Source organism: Toxorhynchites rutilus, chromosome 3, assembly GCF_029784135.1.
Source record: "Toxorhynchites rutilus septentrionalis strain SRP chromosome 3, ASM2978413v1, whole genome shotgun sequence".
In the NCBI taxonomy this organism is placed as follows: Eukaryota; Metazoa; Arthropoda; class Insecta; order Diptera; family Culicidae; genus Toxorhynchites; species Toxorhynchites rutilus.
In genome coordinates, this window is record NC_073746.1 from 154,168,262 (window position 1) to 154,183,860 (window position 15,599).

Below are 15,599 nucleotides of genomic sequence, written 5' to 3' on the forward strand. Positions count from 1 at the left end.
AATTTTTTTTAATGTGTATTTATTAATTCTATCCCAAAAATTCATACTAAACTTGATTGTTTCTATCAATCAAGTTAAAGTTCTCTAACCACTTTACAATTTGTTCTTTAACGCCCAACTTCTATCTCTTTTAATTTCGCTACAATATCGATATAAACAATTCATAAAAAATAAAGTATATAAAATTCAATCAAAACTCTTCAAAAATGGCAATATTTTTAACCCACTGTACTCATAAAAGCCACTTAAATTTCATTTTTACGTTGAAAGGTTACATTTTTTCATGAAATATTAGGTTTTTTTTTAAACTGTATATAATCGAGCCCAAAATTTCATATAATCGAATCATATATAATCGAGTCCGACCTGAATAAGGAACTAGGTTAACTAAGAAAAAATTGATTAAGTATGTTCTCTTCTTGAATAGCGTTAACGTTCCCTGTGGAACTTTTGCCGTCTCAACATATCCATTAACTAGCGTCATTTATAAATACTTAGTTGAGATTTCTTAAGCCAAATAACACGCCTTGAATGTATTCCTAGGAGCGAGCTCTAGAATACGCGTGACCACAGTGCAAGTCGAAGGAAATTTCTCTGACGAAAAAATCCCCCGAAGCGCTAACCACTCGGACACGGGTGCACTGATTAAGTATGTTATTCAAACTAAATTGTTACGATCATGGAGCTGTTCAATCACAAAGAAATGTTGAAATAGTTTCACAGGAACATTTTCAGTTGTTTCAAATATTCCGGACATATTCTTCAGGTTTGATTTAATGTTCGAAGGTGTAATTTCGACACAATCATCTAAACCTTCCTGAATATTTTCCAACTCGATAGGACTACTAACTTCAGCTTTTTCAACACTTTCCAATATATCGGTATCTGGCATCAGATCACAGCAAATCATATTTTGGTCCTTTTCGCACTAATCATTAAAGGACGTTGAGCAATCGAACGGTACTGTACTGTCGACAGCTCACGATGCAATAATTATGCCAGCGAAATATCACCATCATCATTGAAGGAAAATTCGGCTTTCCAGAATCAATTTTGAAATTGTCTCAGATTTAACCTTATTGGTCCAAGAGCGTGAAAGTATTTCAATTGAATCCAATACCGATATATCTGAAGGGTCCTAGAGTGCATTTAAATATCATCAAGGTTAAAAAAGAGGAAAAATACCGTCGTATCCTCCATTTCTTGCAGTCTTCGTTTTACTAATTCATGGCCGTAGTACTATTTAAGGTTCTAGCGGCTGAACTACGGAAGAAAATTGGATGGAAAGAATTGTAAGCTTATCGATTTGAGCGTTGGTTGGAGATTTTTCAGGTGCGCTGTTCAGTTATCAACGAACATGTCTACTTTTGAGGAGAAAGAGATATAAGTATGACACACTACCATTACACATAATTCCCGAATAAATACCTTTCTATTTCCTTTGGATTTTTTTTTGTCAAGTTGCATAATTCATTTCTCAAGAAGCATTGAGGTCGTACAGACCTTGGTGTTGCTCTCGTATATCACTGGTTAGGTTTTTCCTTTTTGAAACATCGTGGGGTTTTACTCTTTCCAGTGACCAGCAATGGTAGTTTATCGCTTCCGTTCATGTTGGTTGTGCTTTGAAGTTAAGAATTCTCAGTTCCCAAATTCACAAGTCTTCCCCGAAGAATAGAACCTGAGAGAGATAAATTATTCTCTCTGACTTGATAGACTAAAAACATCCATTGACCACTCCAGCTTTTCGTTCCCGATCATCCTTAAGGCCGTTTTATATTATCCAGCACGTAGCGTAAACGACACGTACCGACACCGGCAGACAAATACATGATGTATTCATATCATCAGGCATAGCAACTTCTCTGTACGGACCGGCAGCGCAGACGGAACGGAGAAATGCTACTGGTGATTGAACCGATGTCGTACCGAAGAGCGACGAACGCACCCATATCACGAATTTCGACGTTAGGTTTGTATGTATGGTGCTACTTGCCCGTGTAGTTCGTGCCCGGCACCGGCAAAATATTCTTTTCGAGAATTCCTTCATACATTTGTCTGAAACGTGCTGTGTATGCTCGGAGCCGTTCCGCTATATATACGCATACACATTTGAAACACACGCAATAATATTTGTCTTGCATGAAACGTGCCGTGCCGGTTACGGTATGTGCCTGATAATATAATATTACCTTTATACGATTTTTGTCTATATTCAATTTTCTCTTACGATGCCATTTTTAAACGGTTTTATTTAGCTTGCCCTGTAATCTGTTTGTATGTTTGTAACTTTGTAACGTGTTTGTGTGTAGCGCTGACCCACATTAATAGAAATTTGACCCCCTTTCTGTTGACCGATTGATCTGAAATTTGGAACACACCTTTATCTCTGTAGTCATTATAAACCTGCATATTTTCTGATCTTGAAAATTCAAGATGGCGGCCGCTACAAAATGGCGGATCACATATTTTCTCAAAACCTTATCGATATGGGTTTTCCAAAACCCCATCAATATGGGTATCAAATGAACGTGCTTGACTAGTAGAACACAGTTATTTATGGAAAATGCAAATCCAAGATGGCTGTTATTTATGAAAAATACAAATCCAAGATGGCTGCTACTACAAAACGACGGACTATATATTTTCTCAAAATCTCATTAATATGGATATCAAATGAAAGGGCTTGACTAGTAGAACACGGTTATTTATGAAAATGCAAATCCAAGATGGCTGCCACTACAAAATGGTAGACTACATATTATGTCAAAACTCCGTTAATATGGGTATCAAATGAAAGGGCTTGACTAGTAGAACACAGTTATTCAGGAAAAATGCAAATCCAAGATGGCTGCCACTACAATATGGCGGACTACATATTTTCTCAAAACTTTATTTTTATGGGTATCAAATGAGAGGGCTTGACTAGTAGAACACAATAATTTACGAAAAATGCAAATCCAAGATGGCTTCAACTACAAAATGGCAAACTGCATATTTTCTTAAAGTTATTTATGAAAATGCAAATCCAAGATGGCTGCTACCACCAAATGGCGGGCTACATATTTTCTCAAATCCCAGTTAATACATTAAGGACCGCACGTTTTGAGGCAAACTTGAACGCTTCATTTGTTCGGATTCCACGAATGAGATCGTTTCCTTCGATGTGGATGAGGCGAAGACGAGCCATCGGTAGGCCTTGTTAGATTCTTGGCGAACTAAGAATTTAACCTGCAAGCGTAGAATACACGGGTTATTTCTTGATCCATCCGTAACAGACGGAACGCGAAACACGAGAAATCTCGTGAGCGGTCCGCAATGTGTTAATATGGGTATCAAATGAAAGGGCTTGAATAGTAGATCACAGCAGATCATGAAAAATCCAAACCTAAGATGGCCGCAATCACAAAATAGCAAATTACTTTATTAAACGGTTTTATTTAGCTTGAACTGTTTGTATGTCTGTAGGGTTGTCCCAAATTAATAGAAATTTGACCAATAGGAACTGACCGAATTTATAAAACACCTTTATCTCTGCTGTCATTTTAAAACTGCTTATCTTGAAAACTCCAATTTGGCTGCCGCTACAAAATAGCTGATTCCATATCATCTAAAAAAAGGATGATTGAGATAGGTGTATCAAACGAACGAATTTGACTTGGAGAACACACTATGTATTTTCTACAATCCACTCAACAACGGTATCAAATGAAATTATTTGACTGATAGAATACAGTACAATGGTTTTATTGTAGAGAAATATTCTAATGAAACAGATAATGTACTAAAAACTAGAAAATAAAATAAGTAAAAAAACTTTTTAAGTTAAACGGTTTAATTGTGATTTAACATAATAATGTACTAAAAGCTAGAAAATAATTAGGCAAGTAGCAGTTAGCAGTTATCACACCTCTCCTTCATTAGTCTAGGGCATTGATAAGACTAAAATAAAATCGTTGGTCACGTTGGATTTCCATTATTCACAATTAGCGACTTCATCATATGTCCCACGATTTTATTTATATATGTTTATATATGTTTTCATTGTTCACTTAAAAGGTTTTTCGTGGTTTTCCATACTTGAAAACAAATTCCTTGGCGACACGAACACTTCGTCTTCACTTTCAAGAGCAATTGAAATAACAGTTAGAAACGCACAAAACAAGTACGCGAACATCAATCGAGTTAGGGAGGTGAAAATCCATGGAAAATGAATCAAAACCCATCGAGTAAGGGAGGCATCGAGTTAGGGAGGTATCGAGTTATGAAGAGAAGAATGCTTGTAAAATCAAAGGTGCCATTAAATTCATCGAGTTATGGAAAATATCGAGTTACAGAACATCGAGTAAGGGAAACTTGACTGTGTTAAACATGACAGATGAAAACAATGCACTATTAACTAGTTTTATTCACAATTTCAGACTTTTTACTCATAAAGTTAAAGTGGTCCTATAAGTACTTAGCCTCATCGCCCGATGGTGTCAGTATCGCAAGAGAGATTACTTATCGTATAGTACATTCTCGTAAACGGCTACTGTTAAATTTTTCGCCGAATCGGACTCGTAGTTTTGTTTTGACCGTGTGTGCAAGCGGGCGTGTCCGCGGATTTTAGAAAAATGGAAAAAATGGAAATTCCGCCGTCGCCACGGCTAAATTGGTCGAATTGCAATACGAACTGCTGCCCCATCCACCGTATTCACCAGATTTGGCTCTGAGCGACTTTTTTTTGTTTCTAAACTTGAAAAAGTCACTCGCCGGGCAGAAATTTAAGTCGAATGAGGAGGTCATCGCCGCCACGGAGGCCTACTTTGCAGACCTCGAGAAAACGTATTTTTCAGATGGAGTTGGAGCATGTATCATGCTAAAAAGAGACTATGTTGAGAAATAAATCGCTACTTTTCCAAAATTTTTGTTTTTTTTTGAAGGCTAAGTACTTATCGGACTGCCCTCGTATATTCATTACTAGTAGCTTCATGAATGTATTCTAATATCATTCTGTCAGGTACAACTCAGTTCACAACTCGATACCAAACTCTCAAAAATTGTCTACCTTTACCAAAAAAGTCGGTATTAATAAGTCATGGTTTCGTTTTATTATTTTTAGACATCCGAATTCAAAATGACTTGTTGAATCTGTGCTGATGGACATCCGATGACAGTAACAAAACTATTTATAGGTCATTGTGAGCTGGCTAATCAAATCCGATGAAATCCAACAATTTGGCACCATCGTGAGCATTCGAACAAACTGAACAATTCATGAGCCTCTGAGTCTTCTTTGTCCATTTTATTATTTCATTCAACTTCGCGTCTTGTTGTGCGCAGCTCAATGACCGACGAACGGCTGTTTCTAATGGAGAAAGGAATCTATTACGCGCTAGAAGAAAATATTGTTATCCGTTCCAAGAGCAAAAAAGAAACGATAAACAGTGGATAAAATACAGCACAAAGGGGCTCAACGCGGACGCCGAACAACTGTTCCAGTTTGCATCTGTGAATGGACGCGTAAAGGGCTCTGGACTGTAGCACACGAACATTGTACCGTTCCTTCATGCCTTAGCTGTATCGTGTTGTAACCACTATACTAACAGACTTGTGATTCTAATGCATTCAAAAACCCCATAGCTGCGTATTTGAGAAAAATTATAGAGCGACCCAACAATGAGGATTTTCAATAGATGTTATGAGTACAGAACACTCGTCGTTTAAATCATTCCAATATAAGTTGATGTACTGATTTGTGTCTGAAGCAACAATTGACACTATGATGTTACTTATGGTCTCACTTATGCTGGCAATAAATGTATACGAATGGTATGTCTTTTGCAATAGCTGTTGGGTTTTGTAGAAATACGCAAAACTGAAAACAAGCAGTTCAATGAACTGTTACATAAGGTGCGCAAAAAGCGCTGGCCAGCGTGAACTACTTTCTGCTGGTGCAAACTATTTATCAGAAAGAGAAAGAGAGAATGTGAACGAACTTTTAATAATACTAAAAGCGATATGGTATCTCCGTTTCTTAAATTACTGTGCTGTTCTATTTTCTCTCTTTAGTATTCGAATTTTGATTACAATCATTATTGTTGAATGTTTAATTTTTTTCACATCATTTAAATTATTACTTTGAGATATTAGAACTGTAATGGTAATGGGTGGCTTCCAAATATTGTTGCATATATTGAAAGTCCACTGATAAGGCTGCCGACTCGGTTTCTTGAAATCGTTGTTTTCTTCTAACCTTCATGAAAGACTTCATCCATTTTCTTGCTTCTTGCATGTGGGTCATATTTCCAATTTGTGTTTCTAGAGAACGTATTAAACCTGAACATAGAAAAAAACATTTCCAACACTTTTAGCGCTTCCAGAAGAGTCTTCGGGACATTTCCTGTTCCAGAGAGAACGACTGGAATATTTCTTGGGACCTCCTTTATCTCCCACAGTTTCTTGAGTTCCACGGCCAATGTTCAGTACAAGCAAACCAGGGGATAGGGACCGCACAAAAAAAAATCGCATTAAAAAATCGTGCAAAACTTCACCAGCAGCTTTAAAAAATCGTGTTCGGTACACATTTAAAAAAAACTTATTTTGTGCGGTAGATATGGGCTGCATAAAAAAAGTTTCCCCCAAGAAAATAACTCAAATCCACGCCATTCACCGTTCAATCTCCTTTTGTTTCCCTGCTTTGCGGTGGGACACTTTGCCTTTTCGGTTGCGCGTGGCTGTTTTGGGCTTTTAGTTGCATGTCGAAACGTGTTGCTGTTAGAAATCATGTCATGCAAAAACTTAGAAAAACTTAGAGAATTTGATGAGAGGAGGGGAATGATTTCAGAAGTGGATAATTGAGACGCAAATATGCTTTTTTTTCGTACTGAAATGCATATAAACCATCGAAAAAACTAAATGGACGATAACTTCGTCAAATATGCATATTTTCATACACCGCACAAAAAAAAAATCGCACAAAAAACCGCACAAGAACAGAAAATCGCTCAAAAAAAAAATTCGCACAAAAAAAACCGCACAAAAACAGGTTTTACTGTATTTGCAAATTTTACGACCGTGTGACTCCTCCAGACTTTGGTTCAGTGGAATAGCGATATCGATGATGGTGATTTGTCGGTCGCTCTTGTTGTATACCATTGTTGCGTTGCCTGAACGGTCTTGGCTTTCTTTCATACAACAAAAACTCGACCAATCCTGATAGCGTGCAACTCTCGACTCCCTTATTTTTCCGAAAATTAATTCTACAAGATAATTCTTCTACCTTCGGATTTCTGGGGAGGCGCTTGGAGTTACCCTGCTATATCTGCCGATAAGTAATTATGCGCCGAGTAATCGAAAAAAATCCCGTGTGTGTTGTACTGCCACGAACCGAGTGGAAACTTGAGATTTACAAACAATTTACAATTAACAAAATTGATGTCAGTAAAAAAAATGTAGACTCGGTAACAACATAACAACATAATGTAATTAGAGAAGTGTTCGATTTTCGACAAGGGTGATGCATTTTTGGAACTTGACGACAAAACGCAAGTGTGCTTTAATGAAATATGAAACATGGTTTGGCGAGGTATTCTCCAAGCATCTCTACATACATATATGGAAGAATTAGGGTCGCTTCACCATAATATCTGGACGGATGTGGTTGATCGAAAAGTCGGACAGAATAGTGCGATCCCAATACAGCTTGAAACGGTCATTTGCAGGCAGGCAGATACCGGTAGTTTGGTACTTTGTCTTCCAAAAACCACATAAGAGCACTAGTTGTCGATGAACAATGCGGGCCACGTTGTTGTGACGGTTGCAGTTTCTTGAGAGCGAGTGTTTAGTTTAGTTTTCCAAATTGGCCTTTTTTAAGGGTTGAGGTGAATGAACTCAGAAAGTCTGAGAGTCTGAGAAAGCCAAAACACAAATAAATTCGAACTCACTTCTAAATTCACGAAATCGCAAAAATTGTAAAAATAGCTTGTGATTACTTCGGATATTATTTTAGAGTGCATCGAAAATGTTTGGTGGTCATGAAAAGAATCGATGGGTTTGCATGGTTTTTTAGAAGCAGTTTTTTATGTCCCTATTGCCGATACACGTAGCACACCTAGTATGCATCGCGAATATTCTTTTCCCGCTAGACACATTGCGATCCGATGTAATAACATATTTGTTTCCCAACCACCATTAACTATTTGATATCGCAAAAAACAGCAACTCGTACGTGTGATTCAATCACACATAATCAATCTCCACATAACGGTCTGGAAAGAACGCGGTCGTCCTTTTTAATATTTTTCTTCTACTGTGCTTCTGCCCGTCAGTGCAAGCTCTGCATTGTGTTAACTTTGCTCATATTCTGATAATGCATTCTGAGGCGAAAAAAATTGTCATGTCTGTTCAACACGGTAGCAAGAAGAAACTGAGATTGGTCAGGGCGAGTACAATATTCATGTTGCTTTCACGGCCATCCGACGACACGCATCAACCGCTGACTAATCTTGACTTCGATGGCCTTTCAAGCATATTTATAGATTTTTGTGATTACAATAGTTTGTTTTCAAAGCAGTTTCTAAGTTTGGGAAATTTTATTTGGATCAAACCCCAATGTTAAACTCACTCTCCAGTATAGATGCAGCAATGATATGGTGAAAACAGAAGCACTCTCAACCAGACGGCATGAAAATCGAATAAACGCGGTGCGTCCACTGAACAAAATTGCACCACTGTGTGCGATTCCTGTCTTCCATTCTTCTATTGTATAGGACAAAACAGCTGTGTCTGTGTCATCAGCAATGAAAAAGAATGTCTGCTAGCTGGAGCGAGACTGTGACTTGAATAATGACGAAGGTCATGATTTGAATTATGAGGGCTTAAAATTAGAAAATTGAACTAAACTCTCGGCCTCGAGAAGGCCATTTAGAAAAACTCGTTGCCGTCTGTTCGTTGGCTGTATGACCGATGAATTTTGAATCGTGAATAGCAATACAGTAGAACCCCGATTATCCGCGAGCGATAGCAAGTTCCATAGTAAATCTATAGGCCTTCCCGTAATTTGTCAGTGAGTGGTAGGCTCATGCTCTTTTTTGTTATGGCTTTTAAATTATTTGTCCACTGGTGTACACGACCTTATAGATGGACAGTTTAATGTTTTCTGTAATGATTAAACATAGTTTTAATGCTGAAATATCTTTTTCGTGTTTGCACCGCATTCCTTTATTGCGTTATCCACGATTTTCGTTATCCGCGGTGAGTCGGGATCCTACTGTACAATAAATTGAAAACGGGCGGAGCTCGATTTGCAATTTACGCGATTTGCTTGGGATTATGGGGGTTATTCTGAGAGTCAAGTCGGCATAAGTGAGAGTTTTCCCTTCGGAGTTATATGACAATACTCACCCAATTCTATGGGTCGGACAACTCGGATGTACAATGACAAATGAACAGAGTTCATTGCACCTGGCAATTTTTTGTTTACACCGATTCTCAGAATACTGACACGTGCGCGAATTGACTGTCACGTCGTGAAGCGACTCTCGGAATAGACCCCTATGCGTTTTTTTTTACTCGAATTTCTTGAAATTAAGGGATATGGCACTGCATTTCGTACCTCTTTGGAAAGAGAAATTCTGCGCTCGAGTGTGGCTGTGAAGACCGCACGCCGATGATGGGGCAACCCTTTTTTACGAGATTTTCTCGAAATTACGCGCGTACGCATTGTTGGTCTTGTGATTGCGCAGTATTTGCGCCAACCAATCAGCATCGCTCCTGTAGTTGTGTTGGTTGTCTCTCACTAGTTCGTTGTTCTCATTCTGCCCACGCGAGGTTGTTGGAAGTTACATGTTAGAACATGTTCTTCAAGCGTGTTCCTTACTTGCATCGGAAAATTACTGGAATATTTTACTCTCAAATTTGCTAATTTATTACTATTGAGAAATCCGTTCGCTATCGCTATCGCGAACACGCATCTATCGTGTAAAAGTCTTAATTTCAATGCACTTTCTCAGCAAGAACGGTGCATTTGCTATTTCTATTTCATAGAAAAGTGCCATGTTCTCGGATTTGGCACCATTACTGAAATACATAGTTCGGCGTCAAAAAAAGGGAATGATTTCTTACGTTTTCGTTATTGTAATACATCGTTTCAAATAAAGTAACATCAGATGGAGCAACCATTAGAGCCTGCCGGGTCGCAGGTTGAGCTTAAACGGTGCTTAAACTGGAATTATTTCCCTATAAAGTTATACAAAATTGAATGAAATAGAAGGTAATAAATAGCTAAAAATTAAAGGTATCATCTGGTTGCTTTCCGAAGACATAACAAATAACCAAAGTTGCTTTGGTGGCATAGTAACCTGAACCTGATCAAGCCATCCAACGAACGGTGCTCCTCTTCGTCGGATGTCGTCCGGGTTGTTGGGGAGAATCTTTTTAACGTGACTAGCATCCAGCACCCTGATGATATGTTCCGTTCACCGCAGCCATCCCACTTTTGAGGTGTTTACGATGGAAGGTTCTCCGAGCAGCTTTTGCAACTCAATATTCCTGTGCCTGCATTATACTCCATCTGAAGAAGATTTGATTAAATCGTATTTTCCTGCCACATCTAACACATCAAGCATGATCTCCCGAGATACGTCTCCAGATCTCCATGCTGGTGTCATTGTCTATGGTCATCAGCGATTCGAAGTATACGAACTCGTTCACCGCCTCCAGTTCGTCGCCGTCTACAATAAAGCGTTTTCCAAAGCAATTTCTAACCAATGTATTAAAATTACTCCCTTTTCAGGCTGCTCGGAACCATTTTGCCGTAAAAGTTCCATCATCAATTGAAGCTCAGCTAACGTAGAGGGTCTTGTTTTGCACATATTGGAAAGCAACAACCAGTCATCGTTGTTATCATCTGATTTATCTGTGATATAACTACTCGATTCTTGAGTAACGAGTATCCTTCTGGGGGATCTGACTCCGTCCTTTAAGGTATGCATAAGAAACAAAAAACTAATCTTAGATATGTTTAATGAATTAATCTTTACAGTTGTTTCTATCTCATCTTTCTTGCAGGGAAAAGGTGCTTCATCCCCCTGGCCAACAAACCAATTGTGAAACTAGTGTTTAGTGAATTAATACGACGAGCTAGAGATAAAGTTTCTCGCCGAATGCAGAAGAACAATATAGTTACAGAAGAGACGATTACACGAGTGATGGCTTAACAAATCTCGGGTGGTATTGAGAGCGAAATAAAAATTAAAGTGCTCACTAGCAAACGGAGAAAAATTGTGCCAGCAAATAGTCATCTTCCAAATGAGTGACTGAGTTGAATGTTAGGGAAAATCAACTACAATCACAGTTTTCAATGAAATAAAATTAAATGCAATATTATCTATATTTGAATAATTTTACGTTTTAAACGCAATTTGTGCGGGCAGAGCCGAAGCAAAATTAGTTAAGCGTGATCAAGCAACGCGAAATTCATCCCACGTGAAAAAGCTACACATGATGTAACGACACCAAGAATCTATATCTTTTTCAAAAATTAGATAATTTTCACTGCATGAAATAATTTCCTGTGAGAGTTACTATTCAACGTATATGTGAAAAATAAAAACTGAATCGACATGTGTGTATAATCAACAAAGCCTAACGTAGAAAATCTAAATAATACGAGCTAACAGTGAACAACTGAGTGTAATCAACATTTTGTCTGCTTTTATCTGTGGTTTAAGCGTAATCTGAAGAAAGAAAGAGAACTGATAGAAGCAAGAGGCACACGTGAATGATAATGAAGCCTTTTTTATATTGAAAATGTGACTTTGAAAATAGTGTGAAAATTATCACTGTGTCGTACAAAGCGTTTGTGAAGCTCTGGTAGAATCTGTGTGGCATGATAGTAACAGAACTAATTAGTTTCTGCTGAGTGAGTTTTTTTTGTCAAATTGATAGGGAAGTGTAAAGTGGGCGAGAAAGAAGTGCTTAAACATGAGAAGCTGAACTGTTCCTATTACACCAGTTTGAGTGGTTCGAAAACATTCCAAAAACTTAAAAAATATATAAACGGGTGCAGCTCTTGGGAAAAATGTAGCGTAACAACCAAGGAGCCAAGCGGATACACTGCATGTTTTGCAATTACTCAATCCGATACGAACAAGTCTGAATACGCTTTAAGAAGAGAATAAGAATGCTAGAAAAACATTAGATCTAAATGTGAATATGTGTCAGGGTGAAGGATACAGCATGAATCAACCGATCATAACAGTATTGCAAGCAGAACTATCTGAGTACAAGCGAAAGAATCTATTTCGTAACATCACCATGGGTGCAATAACACATGCGATCGCCAGTCTCGAGTCGCGTAAACAAGTCATCGTTTTCAGCAGCAACAAAAACAACAGCCATAATGAGAAAAAAGTGAATAATAATAATTACACTGTGAATATGATATGTGATTTTATTGATTACCTGATTAAATTTAACAATAACCTTAGTATAGAAAAAAATGTTCTACTACATCGTCAGCAACAAACAACATATGACCAAAACTTAGCTGTTAAGATCGAACTCCATTCGACCGCATCCGATGCACTGATTGCGGTAAATGATACACCAGCAACAAATACGGTTGCCTCGAACGATAAACGAAAATCATCAGTATACACTACATTCGACGAGCTTTTGAGATTAACTGAACGACAAAGGCAATTAGAAGCTACAGGAAGATTTTTTTCGCGTTATTTGCGTCTCTGCGGTGGAGGTGAAAGTTCGTTGAACAATGGTACAAGCGCTTGGGGATCACCGCCCAACAATGTGAACACTAGCTCTTGGGGTGCTGTTGCTTCGCAACAACAAGGATGGGGCAATTCAGCTCCGAATTCTAATCAAAGGCCCGATTTGAATAAAACTATGCAGCCACCGCCGGTTAGTAATGGTGGTTCTCTAGCTTCAAACAACAATAGCACTAATAGCTGGAATCATATCGTTAATCCTAACAAACCACCCCTCCAACAACCACCACCGCCACAACAACAACAACAACCACCACAACAACAACAAAATCAACAGCCATCGGGGAATAATTCCGGGAGCAATACGAACCAACAACCGACGTCCCAACAGCAGCAACAACAACAACCACAACACCAGCAGCAACAACAGCTAGCTGCAGCGGGTGGTAATTCTCAGCTAGTGTCTCAGTCTGGTGTTTCAGCACAAACCTCTTCATCAAAACTAGAGCATTTAAATTCAATGCGTGAGGCTCTTTTCAGCCAGGATGGCTGGGGTTGTCAACATGTCAATCAGGATACACAATGGGACGTTCCAGTTTCGCCAGAACCCGTAAACAAGGATGCAAGGATAAACATTAACAATGGAACGGAATTATGGGAAACGAATCTACGCAATGGCGGCCAACCGACGCAGCAACCCACACAGAAAACACCTTGGGGCCCTTCTAGCAATATTGGAGGCACATGGGGAGTAGACGACGATAGTAACACAGAAACAGGTAGTGTTTGGACAGGCTCAGCAGCAGCTGGCGCTGCACCACCTGTTTCTGGACAACCTAGCTGGAATCAGAATAATAATTCCATGTGGCCCCCGAATGTGGCTAATGCACCACCGAAAAAGGAACCTGAATGGACTGGAAATGTGGGGGTAACACCTGGCAACAACTGGGAGAACCGTGCTACCGCAGCTCCACCACCACCACACATTCCTGCTCCCCAAATCGAAATGAGCAACGTTGATATGCGAAGTATGCGCCCTCCTGGTGCAATCGAACCTAGCCGCGAGTTCCGTGGGGATCCGCGTGGTATTTCGGGACGTTTGAACGGCTCATCTGGTATGTGGGATCAACATCCTATGCCCAATACTCCGCTCAATAAAATGCCACCACAGGCACCTATGTTGAATGCAACCGGGAATAATCAATGGCCTGTTGGAGGTGGAGGACCACAGAATGTTCCACCAGCAAAACCACAAACCGGTTGGGATGAAGCGTCCCCTCCAACCAGTCGTAGAAATATGGCTAATATGGATGATGGAACAACAATGTGGGGAGCACCCTCAAACCCTCCCCGACCGAATGGTCCTGATACGATGGTACGTAATTCTAGAAATCCAATAGGTGGGAACTCTGGTCCTATAGGTCCAAGTGGATTGGGTGGACCACGACTGGGTGGACCTGGTAATCAAATGAAAACGGAGAACATGTGGGGCCATGGAGGTCCGGTGGCAAGTCGTAATGGATCTTGGGATGATGGAAATGGTCCAAACTGGGAAGATAAAGGACCCGGATCGTTGGGTGGTGGCGGTGGTGGTAATGGTCCTGTGTGGAACGACGGACCAGGAAATCCATCCACATGGAACAACAAGAAGCCAATCATCGGTGGCAACAACGTGTGGCCAGAGACTTCTGATTTGATAGGCGGAGACTGGAGCTCTGGCTTAGGTACCAATAAGCCAAATAAGCATAATCCACAAGATATTATCCGCAGCAGCAAACAGTTTCGTATTCTGTATGAAATGGGCTTTAAAAAAGATGACATTGAGCAAGCGCTTCGAACCGCCAACATGAGCCTGGATGAAGCTATGGAAATGCTACAGCGCAATAATGGAAATAATATGCTCGATTGGAGACGCCACGATGATCATCCGGGTGGCTTCGATCCACCCTTCTCCGGTGGACGTTATCCTAGTGGGGGTAGTACCGGACCATCCCCACAGTTTCCACAGGTGAGTGTCTATTTTGTTTTAGATATTTGTTTCTCGACGATTGAACACAAATGTTCTTTACAAAGTATCATTAGACATGACAGGAGCGAATGACCTTTGGGTTAAAGTATCTTAAAAAACAAGAACCGAACCGATCATCAGACATGAGTACATGCTTTGTGCTTTGTAGAAAATGGTGATAAAATACGTCAGACGTATTATCCCCGAGAGGTTTGAATGGAACAGTCTGTGATACAGCTCTCATGGCAACACAGAAGATAGACGCGACCATCCCGTTTCCAGAAGACATAAGGACCTCATTCACCCCAAAACAGTGGATACATTATAATTTCCAATCATCACTTTCCGTCTTGGTTGAATGAATGTCGACGTCGGAATTCCGTTGCATTTGCCTGTGGACGTCAATAATACATAACCGATTACAAGCGGTTGACTCGAGTTTAAGATTACAATGAATTTGTTGGTTGTTCATAATTTTATACATCGTCTCTCCGTTCGTCGACGGCTCTCCAGTTTTTCATCTATTTCCTACTCCCGTCTTGCAGTTTGCCGACATTTTTATCACTCATAGTAACAAAGGCGTTGCTCGTTTAAGTGCGCTACACATACAGCGTCGCCGTCACCGTCCCGTCAACTATTCTCTTGGACTTATTTTGCCGACGTCAAAGTTGCCGGTGATTGTGTATGTAAATGCTAGAATATTTGACATTTCATTCCTTTACGTTGACTTCACGGTGACGGGACGTTGTATGTGTAGCGCACTTTATTGTTCTTCAACTGTTCATTTGACTGGTAGTTCTGAGGCTCGGGATATAAGTTGTTCGACGTATGTTCTTTTCATCTCTGGATCCGACAACCTTCGAACGTGCAAGCCTTCCCACCGA

At 39.7% G+C, this 15,599-nt stretch overlaps 1 protein-coding gene across 3 annotated transcripts in view; it reads left to right on the plus strand.

Moving 5' to 3' along the window:
• The window catches only part of LOC129780457 (protein Gawky-like), a 52,172-nt gene that overhangs the window by 17,422 nt on the left and 19,151 nt on the right, over positions 1-15,599 (plus strand). For 2 of the 3 annotated variants that reach the window (XM_055788754.1, XM_055788756.1), the window contains 2 exons: positions 10,775-10,965; positions 11,050-14,715. In XM_055788754.1, the coding sequence (XP_055644729.1) occupies positions 12,196-14,715 (2,520 nt within the window). In that variant the 5' untranslated portion in view covers positions 10,775-10,965; positions 11,050-12,195. Of the gene's footprint in view, positions 1-10,774; positions 10,966-11,023; positions 14,716-15,599 lie in introns of all 3 variants that reach the window. The other variant, XM_055788755.1, reaches the window with a different exon arrangement.